This window comes from Oreochromis niloticus, linkage group LG13 (genome assembly GCF_001858045.2).
Source record: "Oreochromis niloticus isolate F11D_XX linkage group LG13, O_niloticus_UMD_NMBU, whole genome shotgun sequence".
NCBI lineage: Eukaryota > Metazoa > Chordata > Actinopteri > Cichliformes > Cichlidae > Oreochromis > Oreochromis niloticus.
Genome location: NC_031978.2, coordinates 17,494,750 through 17,512,873, shown reverse-complemented (window position 1 = coordinate 17,512,873; position 18,124 = coordinate 17,494,750). Strand labels below are relative to the sequence as shown.

Genomic DNA, 18,124 nt, shown 5'->3' with positions numbered 1-18,124 from the left:
CCTCCGCGCTATACCGCCCACACGTGCGTAACCAAATGTGGGCGGAGTCAAACAGCTGGATACTCGTGGCGGCTGAGATACAGCGGGACTGGCTGCTGTGAAGCCAGCCTTCCCCCCACTCATTTCAACGCGAACACGGCTAACCGAGGTCCCATCTGCTCTGGAAAAATCTACATACTGAAGTAAAATTAAAGCTAAGTCGTGATAGTTTTTTGGGGGGGTGGGGGTGCCAGAGTTGTGGAGGACACGCCGGCGTACTCAAAGTTTTCATTTTCCTAAATAGAAAAAAAAAAAATCTGCATTTGCTAGCTTACAAGGAGGCAGAAGGTGAGTTGTCACGGATTTACCTTTGATGCTTGTTGTTGCTAACTAGAAACATGAAGGTGGGCAGAAAACCGTCGCATTTGAAGTGTAAGCGAGGGAGTTTTAAATAATGTGTCCACCCCGAAAACAACCCAAAAACTTATAAAATATTGTTGAACATTGAAGAAAAGCAGAACACTAAAGCTTTACGAAAGCAGGAGTATGTAAAGTAATGCAACCTGCTGATCGATGTAAATTAAATTGCTGTGGTCACTGATAGCTTGTTATTGATAGTTTGTTTAATCATTTAATGCTGATGAGTAGGTGAATGCTCCTAATCAACCTCAAGGAACAAGCCTGATCTCTTTATCGATCCTCTCATTCACTAGCTGAAAGGCGACATCTGTGCTGCCAGTGTCCCATCTACCGTCCTCCATCTTCAGGAAAATGAATCGGTGCACAAGTCAGTCACACTCAGATAAATGTTAATCCTACTTGAGAAGATATTGCTCAGCTGGCTGGAGAGGAAAAAGAAGAAAGGTGCTGGAAGATGTCTCTGTGGATGATACTACCTGTTAGCCTCCCTGTCCTGACCATCACTGGGATATGGGTTGTGTAAGTATTTCTGTTTTTACCCCTTTCTTTCTTTCTTTTTGACATCAGAAAAGTGTAAAATCTATGTAAATGTTCTAAGGTTTGACGTCTGGATCTATACTCTGTCCATAACTTTAAAATAACAAAATACAAATTAAAAATTAGACTTATGTTGAAATAAAAATACTCTTTGATACCCCGGCCTCCTCTCCTGCCTACAGGAGCGCAGCACTACATATTTACCCTGAATTCCTGGGAGCTATGGCAATTGCATGTGGATTAACTCTTTCCGGTAATGATCCGGGATTATCACCATTCTCCTAAAAATCAGACATGCAGGTTTGCAGTAAATCTTAATTATCTGTAGTACAGTATCTGAGCAGACGTGCCGGAGAGAAACCCTCCTGGTTATAGTTGGGCTGACAGCTCTTCTCTCTGTTCTGTTATTTCTTTGGGACGAGGAATGCAAACCCCAGGGGGGAGAGAGACAGATGGCCCAATTCCAAATTGTTGTAGTTCTGAATCAAGGCTATGTGCTGCATCACTGATAAGTTGCATGGAGACGAAACAGCCTAATCAAGCACCAAACTTGAGACCATATGGCAATTAATGTTGTGGTGTGCGTGGCTACTCAGCAGTCCAATCAGCAGTGTGTATCCAGGTGTAGCGGCTTAATGTCTCCATGCTGATTTGAGAACATGAAGGTGAAAACCAATCTGTCTAGTTTGGGCATTTTTTTCTGAGCGAAAGCTGATCTGAGTTAAGATGCTGAGAGCTGCAGACTGCCAGCCCCTTTACACCCATTTCCTTCCTGTTACCTTGACAAGGGCGCCTTGTTTCTAAGAGCAGTCAAGGGTCTTTTTCAGACTTGGAGAATGTCACAGAATGTGGCATGTTGCATAACTCCTGCTTCCCAGTGTGGATGACTGGGTGGGAGTAAGGTAAATACTAGAAAGGGGTGGGAAAGAGCGTAAGCAGAATTTTCACTCAGCATCTGGCGCCCATGCCAAGTGTTTTCTGTATCAAGTTGGACCACCAAGAAGTCTTGGCTTCTGTTTCTCAACTTTTATCAGTCAGTCAGTGTATTTGCGTATGTGTCTTTTATGTAATCCAGCAACCATGCTGGAGTTTAACTAGTACTTGTCAAATTTATCTATAGTTTATTGGCTCACACATTTTTCTGAGGTTATTTTTGTAGAGCTTTTGGGACTTTTCATTGTTAAAAAAAAACACAAAAAAAGATTTTTCCATCGAAGTCTTTCTTGATGTAGGACTTGTTCGGTCCTAAATAAAAAACAGGGTCTGTTCCACTTAAACATTGCTTAAAGGCACATGCAATTACAGCCATTGCTGAGCTTTGATAGGGGTCTAATTATATAAACAAACCTATTATTACTTAGCCTCTGTTGAGCACATAAAGTGCTGGTTTAGTTCCAGCTATAGCTAAATAAGTTCACTTTATTTAGAAGCGCCCCAGAGCTGCAGATGCTGTTCTAGCTTTGGAAGCTGGCCAGATGTAAAAAATACACCCCCAAAATCAGGGGAAAATGCAACAACCTAAGCTTTCTTTTTCCTGCATTTGTCTAATGCGGTCTCATGATTTATTTATTTTTTTTTCTAGATTTTTGTTTTTGTCTTGTTGGTACCATTTGTAGTGTTCAGCACATATGGAAAGGAAGCAGAAAAAAATAAAAGGTGTGTGTTTGTTACTGTGAATCTCGGAAGGCTTAAATGTCTATCACCGTTATTTACGCCTGAAGGCACACATTGGCATATTTTCCTTTGCAAGATAATCATAAGTTAATGTGTTAATGGAGAAAAAATTCTTGAGCAAATCGTAACATTCATAGCAAGACTTTTAAGTCTTATCACACACTCAATAGATAAAAGGGAGGACATGGTGCAGTTTTGTTTCTGTTTCTTTATCATAATCAAAAGCTGGAAGTCTTCTTTCACTCACAGTGATGGATCTCCTCAGTGCCAGAGCAGCGCTCTTTTCATGGTGATTGATGTATCTTTAACCCTCTGTGGTCTCTTCTGTTTCATATACCTGGAATACACCTAAATGAGTCATTTGTTTGTTAGCTGAAATCTTGGCCTGCAATTTTGAAAAAACCGGTCGGACCTACATAGTTTTTTGTGTGTTGTAGCTTGCTGACTTTCATCTACAGTGAGAGATCCGTGGGAACAGTAAGATGCAATCAATGGAAAAAATCCCAGAGGGTTATTGCCCCCATCTAACCAGCCAGCCAAGTGTTGACAGCCTTTACAGCAGTCAAAACCAGCTGTGCATTTCACTAAGCAAATGCAGTGTTAAAAGGCTGGTAGCAGAATTAATTTCACACTTGAAAGTTAACTAAAAATAGATACTCCAAGCGTTTCTTTTCTAACAACAGCTGGTGCTCTCAGATTATTTTTAAATGTATCAGAAATTAATAGACACATTGTTTTGATAGTAATGATTGCTATGCTCAGATTAATATTTTTGCCTGTTATCTTGACCTTTCGGACAGTCACACCTAACTTGCGTGTGATCATTAGATAGGAGGTGCTAGCTGGCGATTTCCAAGACAAAGATGTAAACAGAGAGTGGTGACAGAACTGTCATGTATGATACTGGGTGTCACTCTGTGTCCCAGTTCCACATAGCTGTGCACACCCTGCACAAGAACAAACTGTCCACCTGCTCAGGTTGAACAGCCCGTGTTTTCTGAATCTGATATTGTGTCGACACATGAAATTGTAGCAGATACTGTGTAGTGGAAATAATTTAATACCACTATTTTTAACGTTGTAAAATATGTCTTGCTTCTGATTTCTTGCTTGTGTCTTTGGGAAATATATCTATCCTTTAAAGACTGGCCTGTGAGTAGGATACGATCAGCCATGGAAACATTCCTGATTGGTGCTTAACCTCTTGCTGAACTAGGACTGCACGCAAAAATGAGGAAAGATACTCTGTCTGTATGACTCCGTCTTCCTGTGGTTTTCTGTCAGTTACAAATAGTGTTTTTACCATTGCGTGTGAATAACAAGGTTATATGTGATTGTTGCATGTCCTTCCTGAGATGCCCACCTAGACATGTGGCTAAAAAGATGCTGCAAAATTATACTGTAGTTAAAAGTAAAAATAAAGATATGATGTAGGATATGTAAACACCTCAGAAACCTGAGTTTCCCATAATTTCTTTCTGCATGTGCATATTTGTCCCATCTGCATATGCAGTTGTGTAGGACTTGAGCAACAGAGCAGACACAGTTGAGCTGCACGTGTTCGTGGCAAGGACTTAATCACAGGACTCACAGTTAAATAGCATTTTCTTCATCCATTCAAAACCACCCGCTGGACATCTGGCCCTTTAATGTAGCCTCTGTATCATTAGCTGAAAATGGTTTGTTATGTGAAAAATATGTGTTTTAAGTATTTCCAGGCAGGGTCACAATGTCAGGTATAATAATGCAAGTGGTCATTGCAGCCTGATTGAAGATGTTCCAGTTATAGATTTTATCTGTAGCCTGTGCAAAAGGGGATTTTTGTGGCCAGCACTGGTCTCAATATTTTAAAATCTTAATTAGAAGATAAAAGTAAACGGTTAGCACTGTTGCCTCACATGAAGAAGGTCCTGGGTTCAAAGCAAGCATTCTGTTTGGACTTTGCAGATTCTCTTTGGGTACTTCTGACACCTCCTCCAACTTCCTCATACAGTCCACAGGCATGCAGTTAGTGGAGTTGGGTTAATTGGTGATTCTAAATTGCCCACATGTGTGAATGCCAGTTCAAATGATTGTCTGCCTGTGTTACCCCACAACATACTGTCCGGGATCTACCATCTCTCTCCTTTCACATCTCCTCCTGCGTCTCTGAATTGATGATAAGCAGAAGAAAATGGATGGATCAATATATTTAACATTGGTGTTTGTGTTTAGTGCTGACATATACATCACTGAATACATCTTGGATATTATGTTACTTATGTTAGATTATTGACCTCTGTATGGCTGCGGCTGATCAGTATCCTCACCACAGTCATACCACTTTGACAAAAATGAATCGTCTGAGGTAAATGGTAAACGTAGTGGTTCTTATATAGTGCTTTTCTACTCTACATGAGCACCCAAAGTGCTTTATACAGGAGTTTCAGATAAAGGGTAAGAAATGGTGAAAAGTCAGCTCAACTGTTCCTGAAAGTTAAACAGGTGCGGGTGCAGGATTTTAGGTCACCCTTAACGTTCAATAAATGAAAAGACCTGCAGTCGTATGTAGGTCATTTTCAGTCATATAAAATCATCACTGTACATAAGCGACCGCATGAGAAATGCTAGTACAAAGACATGACAGATATGCAAAAAGTTTTTAGTGAGCTTATCAGTTGAAGGGTACATGGGTTTTGCATGAATCTGTTCAGGATTCATGTTCACTCTGATATTACGTTTCCTTGCCTTTGTGGTCTGTCTCTCCTCCTGACAGGTAATTATGTTAGCTGTGGCTTTGCATTGAACTCCCCTCTGCTTTTCACTTGAATTCAGTGACCTAAAAAAACTTCCTATTCTGAGGCTGCTTGTGAGAAGTTTCTTATTTCCTACCACCCTAACGGCTTTTGCCGTATGAATGCTCATTGAGTCACTTTAATAGTTACAATGTATGCTAAAAATATAAAATAACCATTTCCAAAAAAATAACTGTTCCCTTTGATTTTGGCTAATCATTTCTTTTTCCTTTTTAGCTATGCCATGGCTCTTTACAACCAGCACGTCTGCCCTGTAGAAAACTGGTATGTTGACATCTGTTCTGTATTTTGTTGACCTTTGTAACCTTCCTTGCACCTCTTTTGCAACAAGAGCCAGTGAGAATAATTTCCTGCTCAGTCACTTGAAAAACGTTTGAGAGACTCATTAAAATTCGCTCACAGTTCAGTTCAGTTCAATGTTATTTACTTAGCGACAAATCACAACAACAGTTGCCGCAAGGCGCTTTATATTGTAAAGTAAAGTCAATAATACAGAGAAAACCCCAACAATCAGATGATCCCCCATGAGCGAGCACTTGGTGACCGCGGGAAGAAAAAACTCCCTTTTAATAGGAAGAAACCTCCAGCATAACCTGGCTCAGGGAGGGGCAGGCACCTGCTGCAACCAGTTGTGGTTGAGGGGAGAGAAGTAGGAGAAAGACACACTGTAAAGGAGAGCCAGAAATTAATTAATTAATCTAGAAAATCAGCACAAATCTAAAGCTGTGACGCTGAAAAATTTGTCGTTGCTGTCAGATCTTGTGCTCTGCTGCTCTGGATGCTGGGCTCGTTTCGGACAAGCTGAGGTTAATCTCCACGAGCAGAGCTAGCATTTGATGACACAGTGGTTTTCTGCCTCTTTGACACACCACCCCTAAAAACAAAAGATATCCTGGGTGTGATCGCACAAAATGGCTCTTAATATACAGTTACTGTACTGTGGTTTAACAACAGACTGTATTATACAGCTTCTCATATATTTTTACTAGACCCAGTGAAAAAATTCAGGAATATGTCTTTGCTTTGTTAGCTATTTTCCACCATGTGTCCACAGCCTAAAATAAATGCAGTTTTTCTCTGTTTTTGTTAATTTGCTTTTGCACTGCCATGCATGTTTGTTTGGTTGATTTTTTTCAGGTTGTATAACCAGTCATGTGAGGAGGAGCTGTATTTGCAGAGCGGGCCATCCTTGTGCTGCACACTAGACAATGTACCTCTCATCAGGTCAGTGTGATGGAGTCGTACCTCCTGTCCGTCTCTTCTCTGCCCCTTTGTTTCTGCTGAGTCAGAACAGGAACACTGTCCCATTGTTTTGCATGACCCCTGTCGCCACATTGTTGATTTAAAAAGAAAAAAGCGAGTGAGGAGAAGGAGACGTTTCTTCTGTGTGTGTGTGTGTGTGTGTGTGTGTGTGTGTGTGTGTATGTGTGTGTGCATTCTGAAAATAACTTGTGGCAGAAATATCCTGCCTGCCTCCGTGGCAGTTTGGAGGCAAAACACGGGGCTACGTTCAGCCATGTAAACACACATACGCACACGGAGGAGTCGGCTTACAGTCGAGAGGAAATCAAGACACTCCTGCTTCTTTGTTTGGGTTTTTGGCCCTCTCAGCTTTCAACATCAAAGACATGTTATACCACATAGCTATAGTGGCTTTCATTTAAAAAAAAAAACAAACTGGAAAAACAGAATAGATAATATGCAGTAATAATGACCCCACCACCACCACCACAACAAATCAAGTGTGCAACTACAGTTTAACACAGAAAGTTAATCTTTAATATAGGAGCGCTGTTGTTGCTAAGCAGTTGAAGCAGAGAAGGTGGAAGAGGCATTCTTCTTAGTCTGTGTTAAATGTTGCGCTGTTGGGTAACAATAAAACGGACCTTCGAACAATACATAGATGAAAAATTGTTTAAAATGTATTCATCTCAGCTTTAGTCTAATGAATGGTGCGTTTTGATCCATGTAGTGAAGAATGTGTGTATGACTTGAGTCAGCTGAGAGGGCTTTGGCTTCAATGGGAGTCTGGGCACAGACAGCCAGTGTTGACTGTCTCTGAGCTTTCCCTCCGATAAACATTTCCCATTCGTAGGATAAAAGCAGCTAGCAGTAGGTGAAAAGTCAAACACTTGACTTCAGGATGTGAGGAACAGCCATAGAGTACCTCTGGATGTGTTGATGGTTGGAGTGTAGGCAGTCGTGCATTGTTTCACGGTATTGCTCTAACTGTTTTCATGTTATTGTTTCTTGCAGTAAATGTGGGACTCTTCCTCCTGAGAGCTGCTTCTTCAGCCTTATCTGCAGCACGGGCTCATTCATGGGTAAGGCATCATAAGTCATGGCTTAGGACACGTTAGACTGGCTTATATTAACTGTGTAGACCAGCAAGCTAAAATTTCAAGACACACCTGCATTCACACTTGCACAAAATAGCCTATAATTTAAACGAATATCATCTTTTAAGTATATATTGTCACATCTTGATAGCATATTTGTTTTAGCTGGAGCTAACACGACACCTGCAGTTTAGTTAGTTATAGTTTGCTCCTCATAAGAAAGCAATCAGACCCTTGGGTCCTTATTAATATAGTACACTTAATTCTTAGTCTTTACATTTTGTGCAACTGCAGTTATAATGTGTGCTTGCCACAGAATCCCAAGGCACACCTGGACATGCCTCTAGACACATGCCAGAAGAAGGGCAGCCAGGTCAACATATGAATGCACATAAGCATATTTATTGAAGTAGACACATTGTAGTTCACATTGTAGAAATAGAAAAAGGAAGGGGCTTGTTTGCCTAACAATGGTAAGATTCCCGGTTTGATTCCTGGAGTTGACACAAATCCCTTTGGGGTTGCATCAGGAAGGGCGTAAAAGTCAATCAGATTAAACATATGAAGCTGCCCAATGTGGCGACATTGGGCAGGGAGACACTGAAAGTAAAAGTTAGCTGTAATACAGAATTATCCACAAACAAGTCCGAGCACAGATGCAAAGAAAACACTTGTGTCTGAAAGAAAGAATGAGCTCCCATGTGCTGGTCTGCATGTTTTCTGCGAGTTTCTACATGTGCTGCTGCCCTCCGTTCACTGGTGGCTCCGACTGCCCCGATCTTGATAATGTTTTCCAGCTGTAGTTAATTTTCTAGCTGTGTGTAAAAAGTTACTGTGCTTTGTTTTTATCCAAGCCTCTAGCAGCTATTTTTCTGTCTGACTGTTAGACTCTGGACATTGTAAACTGTCTTTTTGAGATGCAAATTGTAGCTCTGGTCTTTGCTCGTGACAAGAATGGAGGAACTTTGCAGCATTGTATACTGCATGTGTATACAATGCTGAAAAAGGAGGCAGATGGTTGCATTTCATGTTCCCTTGTGTACATACTGGCTTTTTCCAGTTAGTTGGTGAATACACACCTGAGTACAACTGGTGCACACATTTTTGTGTTTTAATTCACAGTTAAATTATGTAGCAGTGAGAAAATGTTGCAACCACTGTTGCTTCATCACGGTGATGGATTTTGTCTGGCTTAGTTAAGACGTAGCTCTGTCGTAACTTTGAAAATGTGGTTACCTTGAATGACTCCTTCATAATATGTATGCAGCATAAGAGTGAAATAATGATGCAGGATTACCTCCACCACTTCCGCGCACAGTGACTGTTAAACAGTTTTCATCTAACTTAGCTAACTTAGTTCCTCTTCCTTTGAAGTCTTGTGCTCATTGTTGATCATCCACCAAACCATCAGTGACAGTGACCAAAAGAAAAGATGTCTTAGAAAGTACACAGCAAGTAAAAAAACCCAAATCCCTGTTTTTATGAAGGGATCTGTCTTTATCGTAAATGTGTCTTGCGATATTAGAGATACACATTTTCCTCCCAGTTACATAACAAAATGTCAGCTAATATTTTGTTTTCATTAGAACACATAACTTGAGCTAAATCACTTAAAAAAGTGGGAAAATTAGAGTGTCAACATGTTTCAGATTTTGATATTTGCTGTTTTCTTCGTTTTCCATGACAGTAAGCTGATTATATTTCTAATTAAGGGTATTTAATATGACCGCTCAGTAAGTAATTTTAGTGAAACACTCCACCTTCATACATTTAAGTGTTTTTTGGAGAGCTAATGACAGTTGGGAATTGAAATTCTGCATAATTCCTATTAAGATGTATATCTTTTCTCCCCATTTCTATTCTTTTTTAAAAACAACATAAAAAAATTGAGGTTTAATGACTCTCAACCTTGATGTAATTGTAAGTGATGTAACATTTGTTAAAAATCTTGCCATCGCTGTTGCTGTTGATTCAAAATTATTCATCACATTGTTTTAACTGAGTTCAGTTGCACTTTCACCCACTCGGGTGAATCTGTGAGGTTTGGAAGGTTTAATTTTAAAATCTTCTTGGCTGCATTAAAGCTGCTTTTTTTCCCCTTTGCAGTCCCATCAGTCTGAACATGGCGTATGTTAATACTGTTTATAAAGCTGCCTCTTTTGTCTATACATAAGTATGTTAAGCTGATGTGGTATGTGGCTATACAACAGACTATTTTAAATATTGTGTGCTTAGCTTGGTAGCTCATTGATTTATGTTTTACTTGGAACGCTGTGCCTGCTATAGTTGACTGCAGGTGTCACTCTCAAATGGAGTAACATGGACTTGGAGAATTGTAGATCGCCCTGTAATTGTTTTTCTCCTTTTCAGTTCAGTTCCCACTTTTCTGCCAGTGTACACACAAAACATTTTAAAGACAATGCATGCATTCTCTGTCTGCATGCCTTCTGTGGGAGACGGTGAAGTGTTGTGTTTGGGTTGAAATATAGCCCATCGTATGGGTGGCAAGGTTTTTTCTACTGTGAGGTGCAAGTGGGGCTGGGTAATAAGCACTTTATGAATGCACATTAGTTTTAGTGTTACTCAGCCCTGCATAGGTGAATGCAAAGGCAAGTGCAGGGCTATGTATGCGTGAGAGATTGTCCACCTTGTTGCAAGTTTACATGCAAGATAGAAGCAGTGTGTGAGTCAGTGTCTGTGGGAGCACTTTACTTCCTGCACTGGGCTTCCTGACTTCAGAGAAAACAGCATGAACTTATAAAGGGCAGTTCTGTGGAAGGTAACCAAGTGATGGAACAGTGTTAGGTGCTGCTGCATGGCATCCTTGGGTAAAATAAGCTGTCACACGGCAACTTGTTGTGACCTTCGAGTCCAGGTGGCGCTTACGCATGGGACATGAAGCCCTTACGCTGGAGGAGGCCATGACTTTAGTAAACATGCATCATCAGACAAGGGTATCAAAAAAGACGCCCACATAAATGTGCCCAGAATAGAAGAAGAAACACGAATTTCCTATAGACAGAAGCAGCTCGTCCTTGTCTTTAACCTTCAGGCATAGCTTTCATCATTCCAGGATGACTGCAAAATGCCAACAAGTTTAAACACGCTCATTTGTTATGATGAAACACACATTTAGTTGAAACAGAAAAGAATCCACCAGCAGCCAGTCTGCAGCAGGGCGAACGAGACGCTTTAATCTAATGAAAAAGCTGCAGTCGACTTTCCTTTCCCTTCAGCAATACAGTATGTTCTCCATTATAAAAAGGAGCCAATGAGCAGACTGTTTCCGTGCCCGGAGACACAGTTGTTTGTTTTTCCGTGATTGTAACTGAAATCACTTTTGCCGAGATGATTTGGGTACAGAAGGAAGAAACAGAAGAAAGCTTGCACAAACACAGATACACACTCATAACTTAGAGCTAGAGGATATGAAAACATAAATAAATCATTAATTAGTTTTTTTAATAGCATTACATAACCATGTCTTGGTCTTGCTTGTACCAGTGTTTGTCTCTAAGGTTTAAACAAATGTTTTTATTATCAGATTTAATAGCAACATTTCAGTGAGCTCATAGTAAACTTTGCAGATCAGATGGACTTAAAATTAATTCTCCCTCCAAACATATTAAAACAGAATGGTTAACATAACGGTGGGAACTTTGCACTATTGTACTCACAGGAAATTATGCAAGACATAATTTCTCAACATGTGATGCTGAACTCTCTCTATAAATCATATACATACCTAAGCTTTGTGGATGTGTAACTATGAAAAAGATCAGCAAAAAAACAAACAAACAAAAAAAAGCTGAAGACCTTTTTTTAAAACTTTTTTTTCCCCTTTTGGGCAGCACATTAATAAAATGTAGTATAACTATAATCATGTGTGACTTGGCTGTTGCAGTAGTGTATTTGTGTGGGGTTTTTTTAAAAATGAAAAACATTCTTTTAATATCATCTTTTTATCTTTGCAGCTTGCTGGTGACTCATTTTTCATCCTAGTGTTGTGGCAATTGTGGTGTGGTGATTTCCCCTCAGTAATTTATCCTCAGCATGAGCGAAACAACTATCATCTGGAAGCTTTGCTGTTGTTGTCAAAATCAGAAAATGATGTGAAATATGCATTGCTGACTTTTTTAACAGCTGCAAAGAAAAGGTTGCTTTAAGACAAAAGATCAGGCCTGGAATAAATAATTGCTACTGCTTCATCCTGAGGTTGTGGCCGGGCTATAAAATGTGTCCGCTCAGTGAGACGCTACTTAAAGCCAGACACGTCACGGCATAGACAAACCCTGGAGACAAAGCTTCAGAGAGGAAGGAAAAATCTATCAATGTAAAGACTCTACATGGAAATGTTTTTCTTTTCTAGCCATGACCACAGTCTCCATTTGTATTCCCTTTTGGCAGGCACAGACCCTCTGAAAGGCTGCCTCTTACACAGACACTGTGACAGAGTTAACATAACACTTTAGTCCCTGGAACAATATATGAGCGTCAGGTCAAGACATGAGGGGCTCCTTGTCCTCACTAATTCTCCCACCCTCCTCTTTTCTGTCTCCCCATATGCCCCGCTTTCTCCAAGCCCAGTCAGCCTTCATCAGGCACCAGCCGTGAGGAGCCAACAAAGAGAACCCAAATGGGGGTCAGCTCCTCAGTGCTCCAACAATGCACCCAGTCAGAGCCTGTTAGCACATCGGCACTCATCTGTCCCATATACTGTACTTCTTTCCCCTTCACCTTTTAATTGTATGTAGGTTTGGATCGACCCCCACCAAGATATCCTTCTCACTTTCCCACCATTTTCTGCTTCTCATAGTTTTGAGTCAGAGAAGCTGCTTAACATCTCTGATTTCCTGTAATATAGCTTTCAGGGAGTTCATGTATTTCTTGGCTAAGTGACGTGTGAGAGTGTTTGCATTAAATTGAAGCCAGGCACTTTTATATGGTGGTAGTCCAAAAAAAGCCAGATGATGCCTTTTCTCCATTCTTTGCATGCAGTGACTTTTTAACATTGTGTAGCTGATTTTCATCTCCCTTCTTTTAGTGATGGTGATTGTGCTGCTTCGCTACGCCCACGTCATTGAGAAGCATCAAAACTGTGTCCTGAACACGGCGAGTCTTTGCACGGGCTGGATCTGTGGTGCTGGACTCATCATGGTGGGCAACTTCCAGGTACAGTCTTCTACTTTATTTAACAATAAAACAGAGGTCACTGATGATGAAGACAAAGATTTATGGATACCCAAAGAAATTGTATTCAGCATGGGAAATAGTGAAATTATGCACACAGAGACTGAGGCCTCAGTTGTGTAGTCCTAGAGACTGGCTGGCAACCCCTTTGCAACCTCTGGTCACTCAGGAAAAATGTGTATTTCTTGACTGGTTGGTGATTGGTTGCTGGGTACAGTTTCTCACAAAGAGTCTGCTGCACCAAAAGCGTCCTTGTAATTACTTGGGTCGCTAATGTAGCTGCAAGTATTTATAGTTTGAAGAAAAGTTGCCAACTTGTCCTCAAACACTCACCAGCTATTAGTCAAGCTATAGTCAAAAATCTGTTGCACTTTTTCATGTGAAAAGTGGGGTTAGTGTCACACTTTTCATAGCCTCATTACTGGTCTTAGAGTAGTTGGCGGGTATATGAAGTCGGCATCTTCCATGCAGGTTGCGGGCAATAGCAGAAGCAATCTCAAGGTTTTTTTGGTGCAGCAGACTCTTTGCTGGGTGAAATTGGTCACAGCCTCCAGCAACTACATGCCAGCTGGTTGTAAAAATGCTTTGATGTTCAGATAAAATGTCCAAAATATCTCTGGTTCCTGTTTCATTAATATATTGAGTCATTTCTTTTTGCTAAATCATGCAGCATGGCTTCATCTCTAGTAAATTCTTTTACACAGCCAAGAAAATAATCTGCTGTATAATCTTTAACGTGTCTTTGTTTAACCTGCCTCTTTTTAGGAGTCGTTCTCTTTGCTTCTTTCTGTCAAACCTTTTATTTGAGATTAAACACACCTCAATGTTTGTAATGTTAACTTCTTCCTTCATCAGCACAATACTGTTCACAATAATTTCTTTGGTCCTAAAACTTCAAGTGAAGAAACCCAACGTGAATTCCTTCTTCTGTTCTTTGGGAAAGAATTTCTTGAAGTTTAAATATTTAGAGCTCTGGCTGGATGCCTAGACAGTGTGTGTGTATGTGTATTAGTACTACCTTTGCTGCGTGGACAGAACTCTGTTTAGACAGTAACATTGTTGCGACCACTTCAAAGAAAGTGTGCATAATGTCAACTGTTGAATTTTTGGTTAAAAGTCAGCATACGTGTCAGATTCAGGAAGTGGTCATGGTTAGGGTAAGAAAAGTAAGACCATTTAATGTCCTCTGAGGGGAGGTTATTTTGGTGTTTGACGCTGGGCTGGATATCACTGCAAAATCTTGTTACCATGCAGCCGAACTTCTTCAGCTTTAAAAAGGCCGTAATAGTTCATGGGAAAATAAAGAGAGAGAGGCAGCCATGGAGAAAGCATTTGATGCTATATTCAGAGTAAAGAGAGGAGCAAAAGTTTTGAAAGAAAATTTGGTTTGTGTTGAAGTAAAGTGAAGTTTCTTAGAGTATAATATTTCTACAGATGTGACTATTTGGTTAAATTTGATTGTTTGACATGTTAGAGTCTCGGCTCGTTTTACATACTCCTCTTACAAGAGTTGTGTATGTGTGTATTGGAGCAGATTTGCAGATGTGGCAGTTCATGCGAGGGTGTAGTAATGTCAACCTCACCTTCTTCCCGCTTTTCTTATGAGGCTCGAGCTCTGCAGAACAGGGAGGAATTTTACGAGAAGAGCCAGGGGGAAGTGAGTCATCAAGTCTGGCCATGCATGGAGAGGAGCTAGGCAGACAGGGTGTGTGTAACAGATGCCCCATCTATAACCAATCACAAGCCTGATCCCTGCAGCCCGCCTCACACACTGCCCTCTCTTGAAGTTCAGGACATTACACAAACCCACATTTTTAGCATTGAAAACACGTGTATTCAGGATCCACTGGCAAACGCCACAAACAAGTTTGACTCAGAGAAGAGGGAGCAGAGCAGGTGTCTGACAGTCAAAATCGAAACAGATCAAAGAAAGCGCAAGAGACACAACACATGGCAGCGTAATCAGCCGCATCAACTGCTTGAGCGCATACTTGTGTGTTACATAAGACTTTGGCAGTACAGCTGTGGTGTGGTGGAGCCACGGGGGCTTTTCCCGTCAAGCGATCTGATGATCTGGGAAGAGAAGTACATGAATTGTTGATGGAGAAGCACATTACTGCCACACAGAGGTGCCTGAGTGTGACACAGCTACATGGAAAGCAGCTGTCAGGAAAACAAAGAGAGAAAGAAAAAGGAGTAGAAAAGTTGCCTGGACTGCTAATCCCACTGAATGTTTGATGAAAAAGACTGATACCACCTACAGTCTGAAGGTATTTCCAATCTGATTTGGCTGGAAGATGTCACGCAAATCAGGAACTGAAGTTGCACACCAGTTCCTCACTTAAAACACATTGGTGTTTCGTTCTTCTCTTTTTTTTCTAAAAGCTCTGGTCTTCAGGTGATGTCGAAAGGGCTGTTGTAATCACTGGTGGTGCCACTTTCAGTTACAGATATTCACAGCCATTGTGTATGTCTTGCACAACGGAGGCGAGTCGGTAAAGTCGGTATGTTTCAGTTCATCTCATTTAGTTCTGTTTCTAGAAAATGAAAATAGAGAAAAAAACAACGTTAGGCTCGTTCCCACAGAAACATCGTCACAGCGCTTATCTACCTCAGTCCTTTGAACACTATTACTGCTCATTCCTCAATGCCTCAGGATTATGCATGGGAATATAAAAGAAACAGTAAAAAGATCTGACTGCTACTTTGGGAAATATCACAGGTGCAGCTAAGTATTGTGCTGAATTTAGCTGCAGAAAACCCACTAATGAAGGCAGGAGCTCAGAGTGGTTTCAGATAAATATGTGTAGCTATAAAAAGAGCTGTTGCTCTTAAGTGCTGCCCAGTCTTCTCTTTATTCTCATTTCCTTCCTTATGCTTTCCCTGTTTGATGTTACACTGCTTTTCACTGCCACACTTTGATCACTTCAGTGTGCTCACAATCCGCTAATTTTGCACCTGTATATATTAGCTGCATACATTACCTGGCTGTGATTAGCAGTGATCAGTTGATGGCGTAAACAAACAGGTATTAGTGATTGAATCTGGGACTCCTGGCTGCACACACTCACTCACATGCACACACACCTGCCAAATGATAAAAAACGTGCCGTCACAAAGTCAAAGTGATTTTCTCATTAAATACCATAAACCATTATTTTCACTTCACAATACATTGGATCAGAATCCTTATCAATTCTGATTTACTGATTAAACTTTTGCAGCTCTAGCGTGGAAAATAGATTAGTCAGAAGAAAATGAAGAAGATGGAGAACAAAGCATTGGTTGTTGTGTGTCCAGAGGTGGAGGTGCCACACTGGAGTTGAAGAAATTGGATTGATTTTACTGTGTGAGATACAAAATTCTGGCTCAGGAGAGCTTTACAGCAGATCTCAACTGTTCCAAACTTTTTTGATGCATCCTCAATCATCCAGGAAAGTAAATCTCCAAAAGTTGAATCTGTTCATCTGGACGTAGCGTTTTGTGGGAGAAACGTTTCGACACTCATCTAAGTGACTTCTTCAGTCTCAGCTGACTGCAGGTTTCCCCAATCTTATAAACAGTACATTTGCATAATGACTGAAATCAGCCCACTGAAGGAACAATGGGCTGTGAGGTCAGTTCCCTAATCATAATTATGCAAATTCTCATGACCATTGATCAACAATCACTGACCAAAACCCACTGATCAAAGACCACTGATCAATGGCCATGAGTACCTCACACCTCACACCTGGACCTCACAGCCCATTGTTCCTTGAGGCCATGAGTACCATTCACAGAGATTTGGGGAATGGCTGCAATCACAGCATTGTAAGATGGCGAAAGATGTACCCTTAGGCCCCCTCCTCGATTCAGAGATGGTCTTTCCCTTTTCACGTAAATGGCCTCCTTAACTCCAGTGGGCTGGTTTCAGTCATTATGCAAATGTACTGTTTATAAGATTGGGGAAACCTGCAGTCAGCTGAGACTGAAGAAGTCACTTGGATGAGTTTCTCCCACAAAACGCTACGTCCAGATGAACAGATTCAACTTTTGGAGGTTCCAAACTTTTCTTATGCAAGTCTTACGTTGCCACTTCAAGGATTAGCCTACTACAAAAGAATGTTCAGCATGTACTAACCAGGTCAACAGACAAATGGCTTAAATACCAAACTATGAGGCTATTGCTGTAATGATCCTGGAAAATGATAACAAATAGCAGAATTTATACATCTGGCATTAACCATGAAACAATTGTTTTTTATCTGAGCAAATCAGGCTAGTCCTTTAATGTGTCTCTAGCTCAAGTTAATGTACCACTAAATCTCTTATCTGCTCAGATCAGTACATCTGAGCTCTGTGTGTGTGTGTGTGTGTGTGTGTGTGTGTGTGTGTGTGTGTGTGTGTGTGTGTGTGTGTGTGTGTGGACCCTTCAGTGGGAGCTGTAGTCACATGCTGCTGAGCGGCTCTTTTGTGTATTGTTTCTTGTTGTTCTTGTGACCAGCAGGGAAAAGGAGGCATTCTGTCTTTTTGCTTGCTGCTGTTGCCTCCTGTACCCTTGCCTTTTGTGTTGCTTTTCTCTTTCCCCTTTTTACTTAAAGAATCGTAAGAAGCTTCGACCTGAATTTTACATACTACTGAAACTGGGTGATGGGGCCCCTTCCTGAATTTTCCCACGTCACATTCACTAGATGTTTTTATTTTGTGTTATGTCTTTGCGTCAACCCTTTAAATGGCTCCCTTACCTTCTCTTCCTGTTCTCTGTCCCTATATCACAGGTGGATAATGCCAAAATTCTCCACTATGTCGGAGCAGGCATTGCCTTTCCCACCAGTATGCTGTTTGTGTGCCTGCAGTCAGCGCTGACGTACCGACTGGCCAAAACCCAAGGGGAGTACAACTTGGCCCACCTCCGGCTCTGCATGACCCTGCTGGCCTTCGTAGCCTTGGTGCTCAGTATCCTTTCCAGCCTCTACAGATGGCTGCCCTGAAGCTTTAGGGACTAAGCATCCCCTTTTACATCTTTTCATCAGATATTTTTATTTATTGTTTCATGCAGTTAGTCCCTGGCACCTCTTTAGCAATGACATAAAAGAGCAAGAGTTTTTAACTCTATAATTGTGTGATACAGTGACCTTTTTACCAGATATTAATGTAGTGCGTTAACGCCAGTCTCGTGTCTGCTTCAGACAGTTTTGGAAGCATGCA

General features: G+C 41.0%; 1 protein-coding gene across 2 annotated transcripts in view; it reads left to right on the top strand.

Moving 5' to 3' along the window:
• The first annotated feature begins 38 nt into the window (after positions 1-38).
• The window catches only part of zgc:154058 (Transmembrane protein 150A-like), a 22,113-nt gene continuing 4,027 nt past the window's right edge, over positions 39-18,124 (top strand). For both annotated transcript variants that reach the window (XR_002064291.2, XM_005456538.4), the window contains exons 1-7: positions 39-327; positions 693-918; positions 5,622-5,669; positions 6,543-6,629; positions 7,662-7,729; positions 12,789-12,916; positions 17,695-17,872. Coding sequence is in view for 1 of the 2 variants with exons in the window: in XM_005456538.4 (XP_005456595.1) it covers positions 854-918; positions 5,622-5,669; positions 6,543-6,629; positions 7,662-7,729; positions 12,789-12,916; positions 17,695-17,872 (574 nt within the window). In the remaining variant the exon portion in view is untranslated. The remainder of the gene's footprint in view (positions 328-692; positions 919-5,621; positions 5,670-6,542; positions 6,630-7,661; positions 7,730-12,788; positions 12,917-17,694; positions 17,873-18,124) is intronic.